The following is a 25930-nucleotide window of genomic DNA, read 5'->3' as shown; positions in this document are numbered from 1 at the left end:
CTGCATTGGAAGGCGGATTCTTTATCATTGGGCCACCAAGGAAGTCCCCTCCCTGACTTATCTTTAATACAAAGTACTTCACTTAAAACATTTCAAGAAATTCTTAATTAACTGGAAATACCTACATGTTTTAATGTTCTGAATACCTACAAAGGACATTATTATAGTTAGACATATTTTACCAAACACAGATTGTATTTCTAATTTTACTGTATTTTATTGTATTTATTTATTTATTTATTGTATTTTATTTTACCAAACACAGATTGTATTTCTAATTTTTTCTCTATTAAAATTTATTAGTTTTTTTAGATGCTTTTTTTTTAAACAGCTAACTTTTTAAAAAGTGAAGTTTCTCCCTTAGAGATAAAAATCTGAACAATTACTGAATTTTTAATAATGCTTTTATGGCATTTCAAAAGCAATTCTTAATTCAAACCAATACCTTTAAAAGAGAAATTAAAAACTCAGTTTAATTTCAAGGGTTTTCATAAGGTAGAGAATGCAGACCATATTTTACATTTAATAAACATAACTGTTGTATAATAAATACACAATAAAGAAAAAGACAGTGATAACTATCATCAAGGGTGAAATAGTATATAAACTTTAATCTAAAAGGCTGCTTCCTGCACCTGCATTGATGTAATCTGAGAATTCTCTATCAATTTCATTTACAGAAGGAATCTCTGTAGCCAAATTTATCATTCACTTTCATGCGCCCACATGGGAAGTCGTAGGTGAATATCTATAGGAATACAATTTATTGTCTGCTCCTCCACTCAGAAGTAACTGCGTAAAGGGAGAGGAAAAGAACATAAACACAGAAGTAAATACAATTATTTCATATGATTGCTGAACCTAATTAAATACTGATGATTCTGATACAGAAGGAATCGTGGATGAGCAATTAACTTGCATTGAGAGTTAATACTTAATACTAAAACGGGCCAATTGCATCAAATTTCACTACTATATTACACATATACTATATATATACACTATATTAAAACTTTAGAAGTGGTGATTTTAATTTGGTTGAGGCGTAATATGCTACTGTACTTTCTATGAAGCATTTGCTAAGAAATGTAATAAAATTTAAACGTTTGAAGGGTAATATAGTTCTATCTGTTTAAGAAAATTAAGTTTTTAAAAGATGGCACATTAATTGTTTGTAGGTAAATGGATATTACAAATTTTTCAAACAGCCCTCAGACCTGTATTAGGAAAGCGTTCTTAGGTAATAAGAGCTTTTATGTGTGTGTGTGTGTGTGTGTGTGTGTGTGTGTGTGTGTGTATAATTAAATTGTAATTCTTTAAGAACATTTTATAATACAGCCATATTATCTAAGATTTTTCTAAGTAGCAAATACTTTGATCCAATTAGTCTGAAGTAGCAAGTTTAGGGACTTAAAACATTTCATTAAAATACTCATGAGAAAAAAACTGCTTCAAAATATTCAAATTTTACTACTCCTAATATTAAAGGACAATTTTTTTCTTCTTTAAATGAGATATGAGATTTTATGAATATTAATGGAACTTAGAATACAGAATTATAAATATCAGATATATTGAAACTAATAACTCTGTAAACACAAATACCAGATTTATTCTAAAAATATAATGTAGTTTCTTCCTCTCTACCAAATAACTAATAAATTCTTACCCCTGTGTCTGTCCAGTCTACACTCAGAACTTTGTCTTCATGAGCAGCCAGATCATAGAGAGGAGCCTTACAACTAAAAGACGAAAATATTAACGTGTTATATGCATTTCATAGTATTAAACAAACATATATGACTAATCATTTATACTTTTCTGAAAATTTTAGCTTACCATCCTTGCCCCAGTAACCACTTAATCTTAAAATTCTGAGCATTTACTTGACTACCTCTCCTGTTTTTCCTGTATCATTAGCAAACTGTGGTTTTGGTTACTGCCTCTCCATTCTACTTGTAGAAATATGTAAATAAATTGTATATGCGTTCTCTTGGGGGCCCTCTGCATATATTAGTATCGTAGCACTAACTGATGAATAAGAAAGGAACCTTTAAATTTTGATTATCTTTAAAATTCTGTATTTTTACTTAATTTCCTATTAACATATAATTTACAATTTGACCACAGTTCCATTCATTCAGGCCACTGGCCTTCTAATTCATAATTATCATATTTATATTAAGGTTCAGGGTTTTTTTTCCTATTTTATATAACAAGGTCAGAAAGATGGATTTCATAAACTATCACAATTAAATTCATTCAGATTGCAAAAAACCCCAACATATTAACATTAAGAAAATTCCTTTGATCCTGGCCTTCCTTTTTGATATCAATATGTATCATTTCAGGATATATGACCGAGAAATTTTTTTTGACCCTTCTGCTTTTGGATAGTCATTTCAGTGTTCATTTCATTTTCTCTGTATACAACAGGCAATTGATAGATTTCCTTTGTAAGTCATCAACAGGAGTTACCTTCTCGTATCCCACAGCTTAACCATGTTATCTAAAGAGCCTGAAATGAGCTGCTGCTCATGGGCAGGAGACCACTTGACTGACGTGACCCAGCCTGTATGGGAGGTTAGGGACAGCGACACCAAAGAACCATCTGAGCAAAACAAAACAGACAACCATTATTAAATTTTAGAAAACAGAAGTAGGCAGAACCCCCAAAAAAATTTCTAGAAAATTATCTTTTTATACACATCTCTCGTGAGAAGAGAAACTTACGTTACTCACTCATATTTTTCCTTCAGAGGTTTATACAACTCACCTTTAGTTCGGGGATCCCATAGTCTGATATGCCTATCTGTACTTCCAGATGCTAAACGTTTACAAAGTGGAGAATAGGAGATACAATTAAACACTTTATTTCCTGTCTAAAAAAAAAAAAGGAAAGAACATGTAACCAGGGTGGGCGAAAAGTAACCATCTCCTAGAAGTTTACCACTTAAAAGCTCAAAGTTAATCAGAGCAGCACTGAATTTGTCTTACCAAAGTTGACTTAAGACTGCCGGACTCAACATCCCACACTCTAATTGTGTGGTCCCAAGATGCACTGCAGATTTCTTCAGCATCTGACCACAAAACCGAGGATATTGCTTCCTTGTGGCCAGAGAGGGTCACTATGGGAGTCTAGAAATGAAGGACACCCAAAAGGGAAAGCATTTTTGGTTTAGAGTGATTGAAACAATAAAAATAGTTACTACTTTTAAAGCCAATATGCCAGATATTGTCAGGTGCTTTAGCTTTCATATCCTACCTTATTTCTTCTTTACAGCAATCCTCCAAGACATATTTGTTTTTATTTTATAGATAAAGACACTGAAGTTGAGAAAGATAACTTGCCCAAGGTCACACTGTTTATAAATGGCAGATCTGAGTTTGAACCCAAATATTACTCCAAAATTTGTAGTCTTTCCACAGTATTCTGTTGCTTCCCCTTCTGCTCTACTTTTCATTTTGAGGAATATTAACACTAATTAAATTCTCCCAGTTGACAAAGATGTTATATGTAGAAGCTAGTAGAAAAAGCTCTGGGGTCAGAAAGACCTAGGTTTGAGTTAAGGTGCTGCTATTTTCTACATAACTCTTCCAGGTTAATTAATTGCAATAGGTTATTCTCACCACCTCATTTCTTCAGCATCCAATCTTTAAATAATGCCCATGGCTCATTTATTAGAATTCCAAAATCTCTAATGTCCCTCTCAAATTAAAATCATCAAACTAGGTATACTGTCTGTTTTAAATACAAAGAACATGTAACAGAAAGAAGGAAAACTCTTGAAATGGGGGACAGTTAATCTGCTTGTGTAACTCTGTTACATTTAATCTTCTTAAATGTTAAGGGGGTTGTACTAGATTAGAGATCAGCAAAGTTTTTTGATAAAGATCCAGAAAGTAAAAATTTTAGCCTTTCCAGGCCACATACAGTCTCAGTTCCATGTTCTTCTTTGTTTTTAAAGCCCCTTAAAAATGTAAAAATCATTCTTAGCACTCTGTAGTACAAAATCAGGCCACAGCCAAATCACCTGTGGGGCTATTATTTGCCAACTGCTGGACCAAATGATCCCTAGGTCTCTCTTCCAGCCCTAAAATTTCCCTGAAAGTAGTAAAGGAACCTGATAGAGGAGTGAGGAACAGAACAACCTCTATTGTGATCCAAAACAAAAAGTAAGGTAACATAATCAGAGGCTCCAGGATAGGAAATGGCATGTAAAATGATGGGTAAATGTATATGAATAAGCAATCCCATTCCTAGGTATTTACCCAAGAAAAATGAAAACTTAGGTTCACACAAAAAACTGTCCACAAATGTTTATAGCAGTTTTATTCATAACTGTCAAACTAGAAACAACCCAAATATCCTTCAACTGGTGAATTAAACCAACTGTTGTATATCCATACAATAGACTACTACTCAGCATTTGAAAGGAATAAACCATGATACCCAATAATCTGGATGAATCTTTCTTTGTTTCCCTCCTCAAATACATAATGTGAAAAAAAAGCTTGATGCAAAAGGCTACATACTGTGTGATTCCACTTATATGATATTCTAGAAAAAGAAAAATTACAGGAACAGAGATCTGATAGTGGTTGTCAGGTGATAGAAATAGAGAGGAAAGGTTGACTACAAATGGGCAACATGAGTTTCAGGGGATGGCAAACTGTCCCGTATCTTGAATACGTAGTAGTTACATATTCTATGTATTTATCAAAACTCAAAAGCTATACACCAAAAAGAGTGAATTTTCCTACATGTACATTTTTTTTTTTTTTTTTTAAGATAGAAAAGTCAACTTTGGCACTGTTACTGCAAACAAACTTCAGTAGAATAGTACTGGAGGGGACTTCTTTGGTGGTCCAGTGGTTAAGAATCCGCCTTCCAATGCAGGGGACGCAGGTTCGATTCCTGGTCAGGAAACTAAGATCCCACATGCCATGGGCAAGCAACAGAGGAGCCCGTGCTCTGGAGGCTGCGCACAACTAGAGAGAAGCCCAAGTGCCGCAATGAAGATCCTGCGTGCTGCAACTAAGACCTGATGCAGCCGAATTAATTAATTAATTAATTTAAAAAAAAAGAACAAATGCTCAAAAAAAGAATAGTACTGCAGGAAAAACAGCAATTTTGAGAGAAAATGTGGAAAAAACCTTATTGTATGTTAATATATGAAACAAATGACCAATAAATGAACTGAATGAGAGCATTACTCATATTAATACAAGCCAGGTACTAGAAAGAAATCCAGAGAGAAAATAACTTTTTGATATTTGTCTAATTTTGGTCTTAATAATCCAACTTTTCCTATTATTTCTAATTTTCACTTCAAATAGCACTTCAAGGGTTTCTAGCATAACTTCAATTAATAATTTATGAATGCACAGATTTAAAGCTTATAAAAACCTAAATGAAAAAAATGAATATATTGTGATTTCTCTCAAATAAAATGAACAGTGGAAGCAAGCTTATGAACGTGCACACCTAAAAATAAAAGTTATCAGTAAGGCACTGAGTGGGAGAAAATACTTATAATACCTATATGCAGCAAAGACCTTGAATACAAAATACAAAAAGAAAGCTAGTCATTCAAACAGTATGGTACTGGCACAAAAATGGAAATATAGATCAATGGAACAGGGTAGAAATTGCCCCACAGGGTAGAAAGCCCAGAAATAAATGCATGCACCTATGGTCAATTAATCTAAGACAAAGGAGGCAAGATTATATACAGTGGAGAAAAGACAGTCTCTTCAATAAATGGTGCTGGGAAAACTGGACAGCTACAAGTAAAAAAATGAAATTAGAACATCTTTTTACACCATACACAAAAATAAACTCAAAATGGACTAAAGACCGAAATGTAAGACCGGATACTATAAAACTCCTAGAGGAAAACATAAGCAGAACACTCTGACATAAATCGCAGCAATATCTTTTTCGATCCATCTCTAGAGTAATGGCAATAAAAACAAAAATAAACAAATGGGACCTAATGAAACTCAAAAGCTTTTGCATAGCAAAGGAAACCATAAATAAAATGAAAAGACAACCCACAGAATGGGAGAAAATATTTGCAAACAATGTGACTGACAAGGGATTAATTTCCAAAATTTCCGAACAGCTCATGCAGCTCAATATCAAAAAAACAAACAACCCAGTCAAAAAATGGGCAGAAGACCTAAATACACATTTCCCCAAAGAAGACACACAGATGGCCAAGAGGAACATGAAAAGATGCTCACCATTGCTAATTATTAGAGAAATGCAAATCAAAACTACAATGAAATATCACCTCATACCAGTCAGAATGGCCATCATCAAGAAATCTACAAACAATAAATGCTGGAGAGGGTGTGGAGAAAAGGGAACCCTCCTACATTGTTGGTGGGAATGTAAACTGGTACAGCCACTATGGAGAACAGTATGGAGGTTCCTTAAGAAACTAAAAATTGAGCTACCATATGATCCAGCAATCTCACTCCTGGGCATATATCTGGAGAAAAACATGCTTTGAAAGGACATATGCACCCCAGTGTTCACTGCAGCACTGTTTACAAGAGCCAAGACATGAAAGCAACCTAAATGTCCATTGACAGATGAATGGATAAAGAAGATGTGGTACATATATACAATGGAATATTACTCAGCCATTAAAAAGAAAGAAATAATGACATTTGCAGCAACATGGATGGACCTGGAGATTATCACACTAAGTGAAATAAGTCAGAGAAAGACAGATATCAGATGATATTGCTTATATGCAGAATTTAAAAAAAAAAGATACAAATGAACTTATTTACAAAAGAGAAACAGACTCACAGAGAATGAACTTATGGTTCCGGGGGGTGGGGAAGAGAAGGGGGGAGGGATAGATTGGGAGTTTGGGATTGACACGTACACACTGCTTTATTTAAAATAGATAACTAACAAGGACCTACTGTATAGCACAGGAAACTCTGCTCAATACTCTGTAATAACCTAAATGAGAAAGGAATTTGAAAAAGAATAGATACATATATATGTATAACTGAATCACTTTGCTGTACACCTGAATCTAACACAACATTGTTAATCAACTATACTCCAATATAAAATAAAATAAAAAATAAAAACAAAATACAAAATAACTCTTACAAATCAATAAAAAAAAGATAAGCAACACACTTAAAAAAAAAATGCAGTGGTTAAGACTCTAAGCTTCCACTGCAGGGGGTATGGGTCTGATCCCTGGTCGGGGAACTAAGATCCCGCATGCCGTGTGGTGCGGCAAAAAAAAAAAAAAAAAGTGCTAAAAACATGAACAGGCACTTCAAAATTAGCTATCAAAGGGCTGGGACTTAAAATACACTACACACCACCAGAAATCACAAAATGAGACACCTTTTAACAGTAAGTAAATGTAAACATGTTATGTGCTAAAATAAAATCAGAGTACTAAAAAATTGACCATATCAAGTGGTGATATGTATGTGGAGTAACTTTGACTCTCATACACTGTCAGTGGGAGTATAAACTGATATAACCATCTTGGAAAATGTTTTGGCAGTATTAAACATTCAGAAAACTGAACATGTGTGTACCCTGTCACTCAGCAATTCTACTCCTGCAATTCTACATATGCAGAAATGACAATATATGTGCACCAAAAAACAAGTACAGCAACTTTATTTATGGTGGCTAAAACTAGAAACAATCTAAATGTCCATCAAAAGAAGAGCAGATAAATTCTGGTATATTCATGTAAAGGCATGCTATCTATTACTGAAAAGAACTATTACATGCAGTAGATGAATGAAATCTCACAGATATTACAGGCATACCTCGGAGATATTGAGGGTTTGGGTCCAGACAACCACAAAAAAGCAAACACTGTAATAAAGTGAGTCACAAGAATTTTTTGGTTTCCCAGTGCATATAAAAGTTATGTTTACACTATACTGTAGTACACTAAATATGCAATAGCATTATGTATAAAAAAAAAGTACATACCTTAATTAAAAAATACTGCTAAAAAATGGTAACCATCATCTGAGTCTTCAGCAACTCATAATCTTTTTGCCTGTGGAGGGTCTTGTCTCAGTGTTGATGGCTACTGACTGATCGGGTGGTGGTTGGTGAAGGCTGGGGTTGCTGTGGTAATTTCTTAAAATGAGACGACAATGATGTTTGCCACATCGATTGACTCTTCCTTTCATGAACAACTTCTCTGTAGTACGCAATGCTGTTTGACAGCATTCTACCCATAGCAGAACTTCTTTCAAAACTGGAGTCAAATCTTTCAAACCCTGCTGCTGCTTCATCAACTAAGTTTATGTAATATTCTAAATCATTTGTTATCATTTCAATAATCTTTATAGCATTTTCACCAGGAGTAGATTCCATCTCAAGAAACCACTTTCTTTGCACAACCATAAAAAGCACCTCCTCATCCATTAAAGTCTTACAATGAGATTGCAGCAATTCAGTCACATCTTCAGGCTCCACTTCTAGTACTAGTTTTTTTTTATTATTTCTACCACATCTGCAGTTACTTCCTCCACTGAAGTCCTGAACCCCTCAAAGTCATCCATGAGGGTTGCAATCAACTTCTTCCAAACTCCTGTTAATGTTGATATTTTGACCTCAGTAAATCATGAATGTTCTTCATGGCATCTAGAAATGGTGAATTCTTTCCAAAGGTTTTTTTTTTTCTTAAAGCTTTTTTTAAAATTTATTTTTCAATTCTTTTTTTTTTTTTTAAGTTTTGGCTGCGTCGGGTCTTAGTTGCAGGATCTTCGATGCGGCACGCAGGATCTTTTGTCGCAGCGCGCGGGCTTCTTTCTAGTTGTGGCGCGCAGGCTCCAGAGCACGCAGGCTCGGTAGTTGTGGCACGTGGGCTTAGTTGCCCTGCGGCATGTGGGATCTCAGTTTCTTGACCAGGGATCGAATCCACGTCCCCTGCATTAGAAGGCGAATTCTTAACCACTGGACCACCAGGGAAGTCCCTCCAAAGGTTTTCAAATGACTTTGCCCAGATCCATCAGAGGAATCACTAAGTATGGCCGTTATTGTCTTATGAAATGTATTTCTTAAATAATAAGGCTTAAAAGTTGAAATTACTCCTTGACCCATGGGCTGCAGAATGGATGCGGTGTTAGCAGGCATGAAAATAACGTTAATCTTCTTGAACATCTCCATCGGAACTCTTGGATGACCAGGTGCACTGTCAATGAGCAGTAATGTTTTTAAAAAGGAATCTTTTTTTCTGAGCAGTAGGTCTCAACAGTGGGCTTAAAATATTTAGTAAACCATGTTGCAAACAGATGTGCTGTTATCCAGGCTTTGTTGGTCTATTTACAGAGCACAGATGGAGTAGATTTAACATAATTCTTAAGGGCCCTAGGATTTTTGGAACGGTAAATGAGCACTGGCCTCAACTTCAAGTCACCGGCTGCATTAGCCCCTAACAAGAGAGTCAGCCTGTCCTTTGAAGCTTTGAAGCCAGGCATTGACTTCTCCTCTCTCATAAAAGTCTTAGATGGCATCTTCTTTCAAAAGAAGGATATTTTATCGGCTTTGAAAATCTGTTGGTTAGGGTATCACCTTCGTTTAATTTCTCAGCTAGATCTTCTGGATAACTTGCTGCAGCTTCTACATCAGCACTTGCTGCTACCCTTTGAACTTTTATGTTATAAAGACTGCTTTCCTAAATCTCTTGAAGCAACTTCTGCTAGCTTCGAACTTTTCTTCTGCAGCTTCCTCACCTCTCTTGGCCTTCATAGGACTGAAGTGAGTTAGGGCCTTGCTCTGGATCAGGCTTTGGTTTAAGGGAATGTTGTGGCTGGTTTGATTTTCTACCCAGACCACTCAAACTTTCTTCATATCAGCAACAAGGCTGTTTCACTTTATCATTCATGTGCTCACTGGAGTAGCACTTTTCCTTCAAAAACTTTTCCTTTGCATTCACAACTTGGCTAACTGGCATAAGAGGCCTACTATCTTTTTGGCCTCTCTCAGCTTTTGACATGCCTTCCTCACTAAGCTTAATCATTTCGACCTTTTGATTTAAAGTGAGAGACATGAGACTTCCTTTCACTTCAACACTTAAGAGTCCACTGTAGGATTTTTAATTGGCCTAATTTCAATATTGTTGAATCTCAGGGAATAGGGAGGCCCGAGAGGAGCGAGAGAGATGGGGGAACGGCTGGTCGGTGGAGCAGTCAGAACATACACATTTACTGATTAAGTTCACTGTCTTATATGGGCGTGGTTCATGGCACCCCAAAGCAATTACAATGGTAACATCAAAGATCACTGATCACAGATCACCATAACAAATATAATAATAATTTAAAAGTCTGAGATATTTTGAGACTTACCAAAGTGTGACACAGAGACACGAAGTGAATAAAGGCTGCTGGAAAAATGGTACCAACAGGCTTGTTTGACACACAGTTGCCACAAACCTTCAATCTGTAAAAAATGCATTATCTGCAAAGTGCAATAAAACGAGGTATGCCTGTATATGAAGCTTAAAACTAGGTGAAACTAATCTAGGATAAGTCAGAACAGTGACCACTTTTAGGAGGCTACTGATTTCAAGGGAGCCTAGAGGGCATCTTCTAGGGTGTCGGTAATTCTTGATGTTTTGATTTAGATAGTGATTACTTGGGTATACACAACTGCAAAAATTCATTGAGCTGTATACTTAATTATATGTATGCCAAACTTCAACTAACATAAAGGTTAAAAAAAAAAGCTACCTTATGAGTAAAGTATTTTGATAATTCAAGAAGTCTTTTTCTACTCAGATATATTCTTTAAAGGTTGATCAGGGATATGCATCAATAAATTACCACTGGCACATTATCCAATTGGTAAGGCATTTCCAGCTTTAATTTGTCTTATGAGACAAGTGATAAGGAAGCTGAATTGCCACCAGATCATTGAACTTGCAATTCAGCAGTCTATGTTTAAATGTATAAATTAAAAATCACTACTTTCAGTTGGAAACAGTAAGTGCTATTGTTTACTGCAGTTTACTGAGTTTGAGGAATCACTTATTCCTCATTTTCAACAGTTTTTATAAGATATCTTGTTATTGGTGACTGTAAGAAATAACGTGCAAATGTGTGCCTGATTTAATGCACATCCATTACAGCTGTTAGAAAATGAATGAAACATGATTTCCTAAATCTGACTCAGTATTGTTCTTCTCACTAAGTATATTAATATAGGTCAGATCATATTATGATAAATATCCTTCTAGTGGAACAGAGCAAATAAGAATCTGGATTAACTTTCTGAGTTTGATTTAATTGGATCTATAGCAAAATGACAGAATCAAAACCTCAATTAAACTCTTGGTTTCTACTGATTTAGGAGATGTACTAAAATTACATCCTCAGTGTACGAAACATTATTACTATTACTATTTTTTAAACTGAAGTATAGTTGACTTACAATGTTGTGTTAGTTTCTGGTATACAGCAAAGTGATTCAGTTATCTCTTCTTTTTCAGATTCTTTTCCATTATGGTTTATTACAAGATATTGAATATAGTTCCCTGTGCTCTACAGTAGGACTTGTTGTTTACTTATTTTATACATAGTAGTCTGTGTCTGTTAATCCCAAAATCCTAATTTGCCCCACCCCCCACCCCTTCTCCACTTTGGTCACCATAAGGTTGTTTTCTATGTCTGTGAGTCTGCAACATTATCATTAAACAGTCAGGTAATGAGATATTTCACTAAACTTAGTGAAATCTTCAACAATTAAAAGATCCTACTTTAAAATTCACCATGAGGAACTCCAACAAAGATGTTAAAAAAAAAAAATTCACCATGAGGCCAAATATAATAGCTAAATAATCAACCTATCAAGCTGTAAACCTAGCTTAATGCAACTACATTCAATAACTCAAATAAATGCAGCAGAGTATTTATAATAAAAATTTACAGATCTACTGAAAGAAAGCCTAATTATGGTTGAAGCAGCAAGACAAGACAAAAGGAAACTAAATATGAACAATTATATTAAATTAACATATATTTGTCAATAAAGACCTAAGCCGGGACTTCCCCGGTGGCGCAGTGGTTAAGAATCTGCCTGCCAATGCAGGGGACACGTGTTCAAGCTCTGGTCCGGGAAGATCCCACATGCCGCGGAGCAACTAAGCCCGTGCGCCACAACTACTGAGCCTGCATGACAAAACTACTGAAGCCCGTGCGCCTAGAACCCGTGCTCCACAACAAGAGAAGCCACCACAATGAGAAGACTGTGCACGGCAACAAAGAGTAGCCCCTGCTCACCGCAACTAGAGAAAGCCGGAGTGCAGCAACAAAGACCCATTGCGGCCAAAAATAAATAAATAAATAAATAAATTTATCAAAAAAAAACACCCCTAAGCCCAATACTGTCAGTTCTCACAAATACTTACTCTTGTTAGTCCCAATTGCTCTGTTTTCTGTTTCTTTCTCGGTCGATTTGTGGATTCTTCCATTTCATCTTCTTCATCTGTAGGGACTATATCACAGAGAATTAGATTTGATAGAGTTAAAATTTAAGGTAAATATTAATTACAAACAGTCTCAAATAATTCTTATATTTCTAGGTATATACTTTCTCTATGTTATCTCAACTGGTTAGGGAATTAACATTTCTCCTTATTTTGGTTAATGGAAAATTATATCTAAAAACAATACCTGGCTTACCAATCTTCGAAAAGGAGAAAGCAAAAAATAAAGTATTATACATTAAAACCCTAAAACCTAACCAGTTTGGTATCTTATAAAGATTATCATTATGGCTATTCATCAGTTTACCATATCTATGAAAAGTTGCTTACTGTTAGTTGTAGGAGAGTTCTGACCAGATTGCATTTATATTATGAAGAAGGGAATGACATGGTAAATAAACACATGTTAAAAGGACATACATTCCAGCCATGTTTATTCTTCTTGACTATTTTACTTTTCTAACAATAAATTAAAAGTGTTTCATAGATAGTTATTTTTTGATTAAAAAAAATCTTCGTTATCCATCATTTGGCTAGGTAGCAAACCCAGATAAAAAGCCACAGATTTTAATGTTTTGTAACTATTTTATAAATGTCATGTGCTTTTCCCAAACTAGACTATAAGCACCTTAAGGGTAACAACTAATCATAGATAATATCTCATCTACCCAGCACTATCAAAAAGTATTTCACAAAAGGAAAAATTCCTACACAAACAACTTTCTGCCTCAAAACTGTTTGCTTTAACTAAAATGGATTTATATTTCCTGCCATTTTACACAGAATTATTTAAAACTGTTTAAGCTTTTCTTGATTATCTCCCCCCTCCCCAACTCTACTTTGTGAACTGTATTTAGGGTGTTGTACAGTAATATAGCAATTTCCTCAGAAGCAACAGAGGTATTCTGATCTGCTTACCCATGCAATAAATAGTTCTGTACTACTACTTTCTAAAATATATGTGGGTTTTCCCCCTTCTTTTCTTCTAGCAGTGTCTTCTTACTATTATCAAGGTACTTTCCTCTAAGAGTCCCCTTGGCTCCTCTAATTGTTCCTTCTAATCTACGTTTTCAAAGTGAGAAAATTGGTAAAATTGTATTAAAAAAATTTTTTTTAAAGTAAACCAGCATAACTAAGAAATTTCTCTAATAGTAAAGTATATCAAGATGACACAGAAGGTAATTTGTTTATTTCCACATTCCTGAATAAGGGAACTCAGAACTAAGGCAGTTATGTCGCACTGCACCAGATGTGTTATTGATACTTGCAGGGATTCAGTGACATCGTCCAATAAATAAGGGGATGGTAGAGTAGAAAAACATTTTGAAACACAAAGAAATATACTAATTTTTCTCTATACTATAGTACTTTATTTGTGACCTAAAAAGCTCTGGTCCATTTTTTATAGAAAAATATGGGCTAAAAAGTCTTTTTTCACTGAAATTCTTGAAATATCATTAATAAGTCAAAGTAGAAGAAACATTTCATTTACCTGTAGACCAAATCTTTAGCATCTTATCCCAGGAGCCACTGCAAAACTAAAAAAAATATATGAAGGGAAAAAGAGTATGCAATATAATCCATCATATTGCTTGCCTGGTTTTTTCCTGCTATTTAACTTGAAATCTTTACTTTGCCCTGAAATTCTTACTACTATGGCATCACCTATCTGCCTGTCTTCCTAGTCTCTGGGAAGTTGTACCCTCAATCTCATGGCAACTGAAAGAGCTGCCATTCTTATAGGGCCCGTACCCTGGCCATGGTTGCTTAGATCAGGGTGGGCAACTGACCTACACTGTGGCAATAGGTCTCTTCCTCCTTCAGAGCCTTTTTTTTTGGAAAACTTGTGTTTTAGAGAGCTGAAGTTAATCTTTTTCCAGGGACAGACAGTATAGGATGTAAAACCCGGGAATATTGAAGGCCAGGTTTTATTGCCATGTGGAGAAAGCCAGACTGAGGTAAGAGAATGAAGTCAATTTGGGAAGACAAGAGGGAGGAGGTGTGCTGGCCATATGCAAGCCTCTACTCCATTGGTTCCTGAGATCCAAATGCATCATCACCCTGCTCATGATGTGGTGCATCACTCCCTCCTTGGGTCTTTTAAGCTAAAAAAAGTTCAGGATGAGTTTCTATCTCTTATAGCCAAAGGACAGGGTACAGTTAATTCACTTAGGTTTGGACTCAACAACATGTAAACCTTCTTTATGGCTCAATATGAATACTCATAAATTTTTAACTTTGAATGCAGAAACTTCCTCTGTTATGCTAACTGGCAAAGAAATGCTGAAGAAACACTCTTAAATCTAGAATACTTCATTGTGGTTTGGAGAATTTTCAAATGGTGAGGGAGTCTGTAACCCCTCTTAAGTAAATACTGTGTTGCCCTCATAGTTTGACTAACTTTTACCATTTTGTTGTGATAAAGAGTAGATCAGCAATAATAGTAAAACAACCTCGATTAATGCTAACTTTAGTGCATGCTAAGTTTTAGGTGATCAGCTAGACATTTTCAATTAACGACAGCACTATGAGTAGCTGAAGGACTGAAAATGTCAATCACTATGATTTGAGGAGGTTACATAAAGAAAATTACTGTTTACCTGAGTTCTTAAAATTTCTGCAATTTATATAAAATTCTAAACCGGAGATACCCAGAGTGAGGGAGTGACTCTTCATATCTCTCATTACGAGTATTTACTTTTGGTTTGAAATCATATTCTTTAGTCACCAATTGTTATGGAAGTAGGCCGATCACAGTGACTTTATGTAGAAAAGACATGTTTGCACCAAGAAGCTCAAATTCTAATTGAACACAGTACTAATAACACAATAGCTACTTACTTTGGTTCCTGTGCTATCAACAGCTATAGAATCCACACTGCCAGCATGACCCCTGCAGCAGTGCAGGGCTTTCACTTTGTTTCTCTCTACATTCCACTCCCACAGGAGAATAGTCTGATCCATAGAGGCACTCAGCAGTATGCAAGACAAATTGTCTGAAGAAAGAACACAAGGATAAGAAACAAATTAGTACAAAAATTTTAAATAGTGTTCCAAAACTAAAGAACTGAATTTTTTGTAGTTGTTGATAAAGATGTTAAAAAGGTAAAAGACCTCATAAAAAAGGCCACCTTTGAAAAAAGAAGCTAACTGATGGTATAAAAGGGAAGATTCTTCAAAAATAGTATAGGGACTTCCCTGGCGGTCCAGTGGTTAAGACTCTGCGCTTACATTGCAGGGGGAGCGGGTTCGATCCCTAGTTGGGGAACTAAGATCCCGCATGCCACATGGCGCAGCCAAAGAAACAAAACAAAACAAAACTATAAAAGACATGCATTTAACACACTCAATATTAATTTGAAAATATATATTATGTGATATAATTTTAGGATTCACTTCTACTGATTTACGGATTTTTTTATGTGTATATTTTTGAAATATATATACATATATTTTTTATGTATATATTTTTATGTGTATATTTTATGTGTATATTATTTTAAAATATAAATATTTTATATTTATAAAAACTGAGGCATGAGACATTTCCTATCCTGTCCCCATTCTGCCCCAGCATCGAAAATGGCTTATTTCCAATTCCCTATCCAGGATTCCTCTCAATTTAGGCAGAGTCCTAACCTTTTTTCACCCAGGCCACATCTTTTACAACATCTGTATGTCCCACAACTGTCATTATTGACTTTCCTTCCAAGGACCAGATCCGAGAAGTCTTATCATAAGAACCAGTCAAGATCCTGTGAGGAGAAAAAAATCCTATGAAACACAAAAAACAGCTTTTTTCAAACCCTGAAATCAATTATATTTCTAAAGCACTGATAAAGTAAACCTTGAGGATTATATTTTTAACCTTGAGGATTATATTTTTAAACTCTTCTTTAATATAAAGATTAAGATTTCAAAACACACTAGAATAAATCAGAAGATGTTACATTTGGCTTTTCCTGACCTCCTAAAATAAACATGTAACCGACAAACCCTAGACTTCATTTTTACTATTGTTGTAAAATACTACCACTCCCAGGGAAGCTAAGCGAATTGTCTGAAAAGCCTAATAGTCCTTTGTATTTAACCAGTGAAAATCATTAAATAAAAAACCAGTAGAACCATTTAAAGTAAAAGTAAAACCAGTAAAAACATAACTATGTAATAACTCCAGGGAGACATTCTTTGAAAGTAAGCTCCTACTGAGATCCATTCTTGAGGTGTTTTTCTACAAGTAAGGCCAGAGGGGGTTTGCTCTGAACGATTCATACCTTCTTGATTCCAGTCTGCCCTTTTCAGCCCTAAAAATAGCATGATCTGCATCTTCAGGGTAGTAGGCTGGGAGATCTGTGGCTAGAAAAGGTTTTTTTTCCCTCTATGAAACAAATTATATTCTTGGTCTTAAAAGCAACATAATCAAATAAATGCCCTAAGACACACGACCTATTCGGAAGACAAATGTCACTACAACCTCTTTAGACAGAAAAGAAAATCTATTAATAGATATGTTTCTTCTTGACTACACTAAATTTAAAGGTCTTTGGCATGGTCACAGTATATACATATATATCACAAAATTACTTTCACAAAGAACAAGTAATCAGAGAAAAATATTCATATAGTACACTTAAAGTGGATACAAAAACATTCATCTGGCAATACCATTCCTCTGCCCCGTCGATCGCACTGATCCAGTCATCATGGAACATGCATTGCTCTGGCTGAGGTGCAGTATACTTCTCCACGTACTCTAGTTCCACAACCTCTTCCTAGTCACAGACAGAAACCAGAAATCAATCAGGTGGTGCAGTTTTTAAATGGTACATTATGAAAATAAAGGACCCCCAGTTTAATTTATCTCCTTCATGTAATTCCCCTTCAGAATCCAGAAATTTTGGAGCCATATAAATAGTGAAAAACTTTGACCTAACAGCATGCTAAGAGTAATATTAAGAAATATTAATGACCTTGGAAAACTTACGCTAAAAGTAGAAAAAAAGAATATAAGAAACTTTATAAAATCATAAAAGCATGTTGTTTAATGGATACAGAGCTTCTGTTTAGGATGATGAAAAAAGTCCGGAAATGGACAGTGGTGATGGTTGCATAATATTGTGAATGTACTTAATGCCACTGAATTGTACACTTAAAAATGGTTGGGGCTTCCCTGGTGGCGCAGTGGTTGAGAATCTGACTGCCAATGCAGGGGACACGGATTTGAGCCCTGGTCTGGGAAGATCCCACATGCCGCGGAGCAACTGGGCCCGTGAGCCACAATTACTGAGCCTGCGCGTCTGGAGCCTGTGCTCCACAACAAGAGAGGCCACGATAGTGAGAGGCCCGCACACCGCGATGAAGAGTGGCCCCCGCTTGCCACAAATAGAGAAAGCCCTCACACGGAAACGAAGACCCAACACAGACAAAAATAAATAAATAAATAAATAATTAAAAAAAAAAAAAAAGGTTAAAAGATAACTTTTATGTATATTTTACCACAGTTCCAAAAATTGCCCCCCTAATCATAAAAGCAATTATTAATTATATTTTAAATTATAAAAGTAATAATAAGGAAAGTTTGAATATTAGAGGATGGGGCAATCAACTATAAATCACAATAACCTAACCCATAAGTTTATATATGTGCACAATCATTTTATATACCTTTATTAGTAGTAAACATATATTTGCTATTCCCTTTCTTGACAACCGTTCCACAAATATGAAGTTATCTTTCCATGTTCATTCATCTACATTTCTTGAATAATACTTAGAAAAAAAGAGGGAATTTAAAAATTGAAGATACAGAAACCGAGGTTCAGTTTCTAGGAAAAAACAGTAATCAAAAGGCTCTTGGTTCCTGTAGATTCAGGTTGATTCTAAATGAAGTTTTCCTACATTATCTGGTAATACCTTAAGTAAAATACAGCAGGTAAGCATTTGAACTTACCGATGAGATGTTTTCCAGTTCCATGTGTTTGAACAAGGGCATTCGCAGAAACTGGCCCTTGATAAGGAAATCAAACTCCACATGTTTGTGGAACTCTAAAGAAAATACATAATAAAATTATCACTGTTAGGACCTGAAGTGGTATTGGCAGAGGTAAATGAGAGACCCCCAAAACAAACAGGTACCTGTTATCCTAGTGTGGCCTCCAACTTTCTCCAGAATTTCTCCATGGCACAATCAGACCATGTATTCCAGTATATTATGTGATTTTTAAGAACAGAAATACTTTGTTCTGTTGGTATAATATTTTTATTGTTGATGGTGTAATCATTTTGATTAAGGAAACCTTTGTATTCTAAGAAGAATCCCAAATATATACAAAAGTAGGAATAACATAATGAATCCTCATTCCCATCTTTTACCAACTCATGGACAATCATCTATACTCCTCCCTCCACTCTCCTGCTGGTTTTTTTTAAAGCAAAACTCAGAAATGATATAATTTCATCTGTAAATGCTTTAGTGTGTATCTCTAAAATATAAAGACTAAAAAAGTCACAATGTTAAAAATTTAACATTACTTATTCCTTTTAATACCATAAAGCCAGTCAATGTTCATATTTCCTTGTTTCATAAATGTCTTTTTACAGTGAGCTTTCTAGAATCAGCATCCAAAGTCCTCACATTATATTTGATTAATATCTTTAACAGTTCTCCATCCTTTTTTTCCATTGCCTTTTATTTGCTGAAGAAACTGGGTCTTCTTGTAATACTTCTTACATTCTGGCTTTGGTTGATTATATCTCCAAGGTATCCTTTAACATGTTCCTCTACCACCTACATACAACCTGTACATTAGGCAGACCCAAATGCCTGATTAGACTTTGGGTTTGTCTGTTTTTGGCAAGAATATTTACACACCGTATTGTATTTCCTATTGTATCACATTAGAAAGCACACTATCTCACTGTGCCTCCTTTTATGATATTAAGATCTACCTCTGGGTTCAGATGATGTCAGTCTGATCCCATCCATCATAACGTTCTTTGTCAGGCTTTTACCTAATAAATGGCTTTAGTAACCATAGATATTCACTTCTTAAATCTATTATTTCATTTGGAGTTACAAAATGCTAAGAATTCTTCATTCTTTCTGATTTATTAGCTATAATAAAATCCTTCTTAAAGAAGAATTCCCTCATTGACTCTTTGACTTGTTACTTTTTAAAAAATCTGAATCTGGGCTTCCCTGGCGGCGCAGTGGTTAAGAATCTGCCTGCCAATGCAGGGTACATGGGTTCGAGCCCTGGTCCTGGAAGATCCCACATGCCGCGGAGCAACAAAGCCCGTGAGCCACAACTACTGAAGCCCACGTGCCGAGAGCCCATGCTCCGCAACGAGAAGCCACCACAATGAGAAGCCTGTGCACCAAAATGAAGAGCAGCCCCCGCTCACCGCAACTAGAGAAAAGCCCGCGTGCAGCAATGAAGACCCAATGCAACCAAAAATAAATTAAAAAAAAAAAAATCTGAATCATTTTGCATCTTCAACTCAAGAGCAGTGACTCAGTTAATCGATTTACACAAAAAGACAAATCAATGTTCATCTACAAGTTTAGAAAAATATGCAAATATTTGGGTAACAACAAACAACCATATACTGATATTGCAAAGTGTCTATTGCAAGAAAATAATTCTTATGCTAGTTCAGAGTTTTTCAATAAGTAGAATATATGACATCTTTGGAGTTTAGAAAACTAACTATGCATCAGAATCTCTACACTATTGTACATCCATGATGAAAGATAAGAACCAATAGGAAATGCTATGTGAATATCTCTGTATCAAGAACTATATCTTGCTAACAATGAAAAGACATTGCCCCCCTGCAAAAAAGTTGTTCAAAAACATCTTAAGCTTAACAAAAATGTTATAAGATTATTGGAAGAGAAAGTGGAAAATATTAGACATTAGTTTATAATTCTCACCTCCCCATTCCTCCAACTAGGGTAGAATCAAAAGAGCTTTAAAAGCATCAGAAACATCTGCATAAAAATATGCTTGCCTCAAAATGATGGCTCCATTGACAAATTTTGTTTTTAAAGATTATGCTTTATGTTATTTTCCATTTTTCATGTTTAAATCTTCTACTATATGTATGGTTTCATTACTTTTTAAAGAAATATTTTATTATAGAAAATTCCAAACATACACAAAAATGGAGAATAATAAACCTTCCTATACCTATCGCCCAACTTCAACCATTATCAACTTATGACCAATCTTGTTTGATCAATATTTTTGCATATATTGTTCATATCATTTTAATTTTATATTAAATTTACATATAAATTTATAGCCTGTAAAATTTTTTTCATACGTTTAATTTATTTTAATTTATATCTTTATAAATGTTTTACTTGATACTGTGGCATGTTTATGTTTGTTTTATCCATTATTTTTAAATGAATTTTAAATACTTAAATAAAATACTAGTATTAATAATGGCATTTGTTACTATACAAAACAAATGCTCAAATACAGATATTGTCATTTTGCTTTGCAGAAGCACCAAGATGCTTGTTCTATGCCTACCCAATCTAGCCCTCATGTCTTCATTACCTCTACATCACAACTTTTACACTAAAATCTTTATTCCTAAATCTCAACCACCTTGTCTCCATATTGCCTTAAAAGCAGATTAAACTGAATTTTTTTTTTCCTGAAAACTTATTTCAAAGCATTTTTCAAAGTATCATACAGCAGGGAAATCCATGTTATAAATTTTACCATGATAAAATCCATGCAATATTATAAAATAATGCCCCAAAAGGGCTATAAATAACAATATGATGTATTTCAGTCTAGTTAGTGTCACTGTGCTTTCTCCTAACTTTTCAGAGTATATATACCCACCGTTTTTGGCCTCCAGCAATTTATTGATGATGTTACTAAGGTCAGCAATTTCAGAGGCTGCAGGTATCGAGAAAGGAACATCATCCACCGCATATCTACAAAAAGGAAACGATAAATCAAGTCTACAGATGTTTTAACAAATGTGCATTTATTCATTCAACAAACATTTATTGGGTATCTAATACATGACAGACATTTTGCTACATGGGGTTAACAAAAAATGAATTAACCTGTGGTCTCTGTTCTTGGAAAGGGTTAAAGTCTGGTAATCAAATACGAGTAAAGTATGTAAGAACAGTGTCATAAGTAATACATAAAATGGGAGAACAAGTGGTAGGTCATTTCAAACAGAGGAAAGGGGGCTGGGAGAGCAGAGTCTGAAAGGATGCATAAAAAAGATCACTCTTACACTACATCTAGAAAAGTGAGTCTCTGCCAGGTGAAGTGTGGCAAGGCAGAAAGAAGGGGTGCAGGAAAGCAGGGAGAGCAGCAAAAAAAATAGCTAAGAGTTATTAAAGAGCTGCCCACCCAGCTTATCCCAGAAAGTGTTACTTTACTCTAGACAGTGACCAAAGATAAGGCTAAAGAGATGTGCATGGAGTGGTTTAGATGCTGTGTGAAGTACTTTTTACTTCTGTCCCTAGGCAATGAGGAACCACTGTCTAAGTCAAATAACATCATCAGAATTTTGTATAGTTTGATCTTTCTTGGCAGCACTGCAGAGACTGGATTACAGGCACACACAACAGGAGGCAGATTAGGAAACTCTTGTAAGAGAGAACAGAAGAAAATTCTTGCAAATCACGTATCTGACAAGGAACATGTATCTAGAATATATAAAGAACATTTATAACTCAATAATAAAGACAACCCTATTTTAAAAACGGGCAAAGGATCGAAATAGACATTTCTCCAGAGAAGGTATACAAATGACCAACAGGCACATGAAAAGATGCTGAGCACTGTTAGTCATCAAGGAAATGCAAATCAAACCACAATGAGATATCGCTTCATACCCACTAGGATGGCTACAATAAGAAAGACAGATATTAAGTGTTGGTGAGTATGTGGAGAAATTAAACCCTTATTCATTGCTGGTAGAAATGTAAAATGCTATGATTGCTTTGGAAAAATCTGGCAGTTCCTCAAAAAGTTAAACATGGCATTACCACTTGACCTAGCAACTCCATTCCTAAGTATATACCCAAGAGAAATGAACATATATGTTCACACAAAAACTTGTGCACAAATGTTCACACCACCACTATTCCTAATAGCCAAAAGGTGAAAACAACCCAAATGTCCATCAACTGAACAATGGAAACACAATGCGGTATATCCATACAATGGAATATTATTGAGCAGCAAAAAGGAATGAAGTACTGATATATATATATGCCGGCGCGCAGCAACGAAGACTCAATGCAGCCAAAAATAAATAAATAAAAAATAAATAAATTTATATATAAAAAAAACCCAACATGGATGAACCTTGAAAAACATCATACTAAGTGAAAGAAGCCAGTCACAAAAGACCACGTACTATATAATCCCATTTATATGAAATGTCCATAACAGACAAACCTATAGAGACAGAAAGTAAATTAGTGATTGCCCTGGGCTTGGGGGATTTGGAAGTATTTGGGTGTGGGGGGAGGGGTAACAGCTAAAGGATGATGAAAATTGTTCTAAAATTTACTGTGGTGATGGTTGTATAATTCTGCAAATACACTCAAAACTAGTGAATTGGACACTTTAAATGTGTGAATTCTATTGCACGTGAATTACATCTCAATAAAGCTGTTACAAAAAACAAAAACAAAAAAGTCTTCATAAGGTCTGAATTTAGGCTATATTTGTGGGGAATGTAAAAGTTTCAAAAGATGTTAAGGTAGAACTTCCAGGGCTCACCAAGACATGCTATGATAAGTCTCTTTTTGTCACAATGGGAGGGGGGTGGAGGTTTCAGATCCTGTTAAAATGTAGATTCTAAATCAGCAGGTCTGAGGTAGAGTCTGAGATTCTGCTTTTTCTAACCAGCTCCCAAGTGATGCTACTGCTGCTGGTCTTCAAACTACACTTTGAGTAGTAAGCCTATAGTTATATATTTATCATGCCAAAAAAAGTAAAAAGTTATTTAGGTTCTCCAAAAGGTAACAAAACCTAGAAATTGAAAGTTTTGGTTTACTATGATATTTTGGCCAGTAAGATGAGTAGGGAAAAGTAGCATAATTACATACTCATATATGAATATACATGCATATGTAAATTATACACATATACGTGAATAAATTTACTTTCCCCCATCATTTTACTGATGAGAACGTATTGTGTGAAAGGAAGAAGCAAGAAGTTTAATTTCTAGGTTTTGTTACCTTTTTGGAAAACCTAAATATATAAACACAAACACACATACACACATATGATGTTTATCCATTTATCACAGGAGTTAAAATACAGTGCTCTAATATTTCTTAAAACATCATGTGAATCAACAATAATCTCCATAAAACTTTTAATTAGAAAAAATACAGTGATCCTGCTATTCCATCACCATATTCCTTTAGAAGCATTTTAACTAAGTATATATACTCATCTGTATTGATAATACAATTTATGTATACTGTAAGCAACAGTACAAGAGGAGTGAATATGATTTACCAGGTCAACACATAAAGCTACAAACACAGAATCAAAAATATAATCTTAATTGAGGTGGGAGTTTTTTAGTTTATAGCTGACATTAGCTTGTTAATACAACAAATATTTATTATTTATCATCAGTACCAGAAGAACTTGACAAATATTTGTTGACTCAGTCAATCCAAGAAGCATAACAGTCTCTACAATCAAGAGACTTACAATATAGTTGAAGAGACCAGGCGAAACGATAAAAAGTTAATTAATAGTGTAATATACGCCACAAAGCAGAATATAATTAGGTTTCAAATGATTGCTACATACCTGGGGACCATTTGTAAAATTGGTAAAATGTTTACATACATATAGGTATACACATACAGGTATATATATATATACGCATACGTGTAGATTATGTATATAAATACACAAATCTGTAACTGAATTGACTTCACACTCATCAAAAACTAGTTCTACCAACTCCCTATTGAGAGCTCCACCTTCTAGCCTGGTTCAGAAAAGCATCGTCTATCACCTACGTAGGAAAATGAAGTTGTGTTTTCAGACACTGTGAAACACCACTAGCAGACAGCCTATAACGACTTGGTCCGTTGTTCACTGTTCAATTACATAATGCACTTCATTCAGGAAGCAAACCTTAAGCCCTTCAGGTCACCCTACACACACAATTCAAATTATATACAGCCTGAGTCTAGGCGAGAAGGCTAGGTGATCCTTGAGAAATCCTCGCAAGGCACCACTTCCACTTGAGTGGAAAACGCGCTCAAGCGAGGAATCCAGCCAAAAAAAGGGAAAAAGTGAATTGATGGCAAAGATAACCAGGGATGCACAAAGTCATACAGGAGTGGTCTTTCGAAAGGATCCCGGGGCCGGGGGGCGGGGGGCGGGAGGCGGGAGGGGGGAGGAGAGGAGGGGAGAGAAAGGGAGTACGCTTACTTACTTCTTATTGTCAGTGAAGAAGCGTGTCTGGAGCTGAGCCATGGCTTGCCTACAGAAACGTATGGGTAACAGACAACCGGCGCTTTGGCCTTTCAGGACTGCAAAAAGAGGCAGCTCAAAGTTAGACTGCACGTGTCAGAGAAAAGCAGCAGTCGAACCTGGGCTTCCGCTTTCTTTCCTCGGGCCTCCTCAGCCAGGAGGCACCACGAGGCTTCTCTTCCACAAGGCCCAGCCCACAAACATCAACTACCTATTCCTAGATTTAGGAGTCATCGATTAGTAAAGCATAGTCTTAAAGGCAGCGAGTCCCTTTAATCTTTTTGTGTTTTTTAAAAATATATTTAAGCTTACAATCGATTGTGAAGACACAGAGAGGCCCGATTCAAATAGGCTTCTCCACCCTCTCTCTCTTTTTTAATTTTAACAGGTTATCCTCAGTCCCGATAATTCAAACACATCTCCTAGATACTACAACCCCCAGAAAGCAGCGCTTCTCATACGCCGTAGCCACTGGGTATTGTAGTCTTTTTTCCCACGCTGCCCCTAGACTATCTTATTTGCATTAAACCTTCCCGATTCCAGCCAAATTATCTATTATATTTCCTCTGCCTTCAGCTTTAATTCACTAAAGCCTTTCCGGGTTTACTTTTTCAAGCATACTCCCAATCAGACTCTCAGTCTACCGAGATTTTTCTTGGGCTCTCGCCACTAGCTTCAGGCTTTAGATCCAGGTGAGAGGCGGGGATACGAAAAAAAGAACGAATCAGAAAGGAAACACGCGACGGTGGCTGATAGTGGTCTTATCTCAAGCAACAGCGCTGCGCGCTCCCGGAGGGGCGCGCCTGCGCACTGTGCTGGTCTCCATGGCGGGGCCTCGGAGCCAAGACGAGGTTGAGTAGACTCGTTTTGAATTTTCTCCCCTCTGCTCCAACACTTCGTGGACTTCCCTTCTCGCCCTGTAGG

General features: G+C 35.7%; 1 protein-coding gene across 2 annotated transcripts; it reads right to left on the bottom strand.

Moving 5' to 3' along the window:
* Positions 1-442: 442 nt before the first annotated feature.
* WDR12 (WD repeat domain 12) lies at positions 443-25789 on the bottom strand. 2 transcript variants are annotated; one of them, XM_082397136.1, is made up of 14 exons: positions 25651-25789; positions 24969-25065; positions 21368-21462; positions 18454-18548; positions 17169-17275; positions 16143-16258; positions 15345-15499; positions 13996-14041; positions 12426-12511; positions 2998-3138; positions 2777-2882; positions 2479-2611; positions 1670-1742; positions 443-792 (listed from the first exon to the last, which is right to left on the bottom strand). In XM_082397136.1, the coding sequence occupies exons 2-14, from the start codon at positions 25007-25009 to the stop codon at positions 715-717; spliced, it is 1272 nt and encodes a 423-aa protein (XP_082253262.1). In that variant the 5' UTR covers positions 25010-25065; positions 25651-25789; the 3' UTR covers positions 443-714. The 2 variants fall into 2 exon arrangements, with proteins under 2 accessions (XP_082253262.1, XP_082253261.1); XM_082397135.1 differs by lacking the exon at positions 25651-25789 and having other exon boundaries at positions 24969-25227.
* Positions 25790-25930: the final 141 nt, after the last annotated feature.

Source organism: Balaenoptera borealis (genome assembly GCF_965194805.1).
Source record: "Balaenoptera borealis genome assembly, chromosome: 6".
Classification (NCBI taxonomy): domain Eukaryota; kingdom Metazoa; phylum Chordata; class Mammalia; order Artiodactyla; family Balaenopteridae; genus Balaenoptera; species Balaenoptera borealis.
This window is presented reverse-complemented; position numbering and strand designations above follow the sequence as displayed.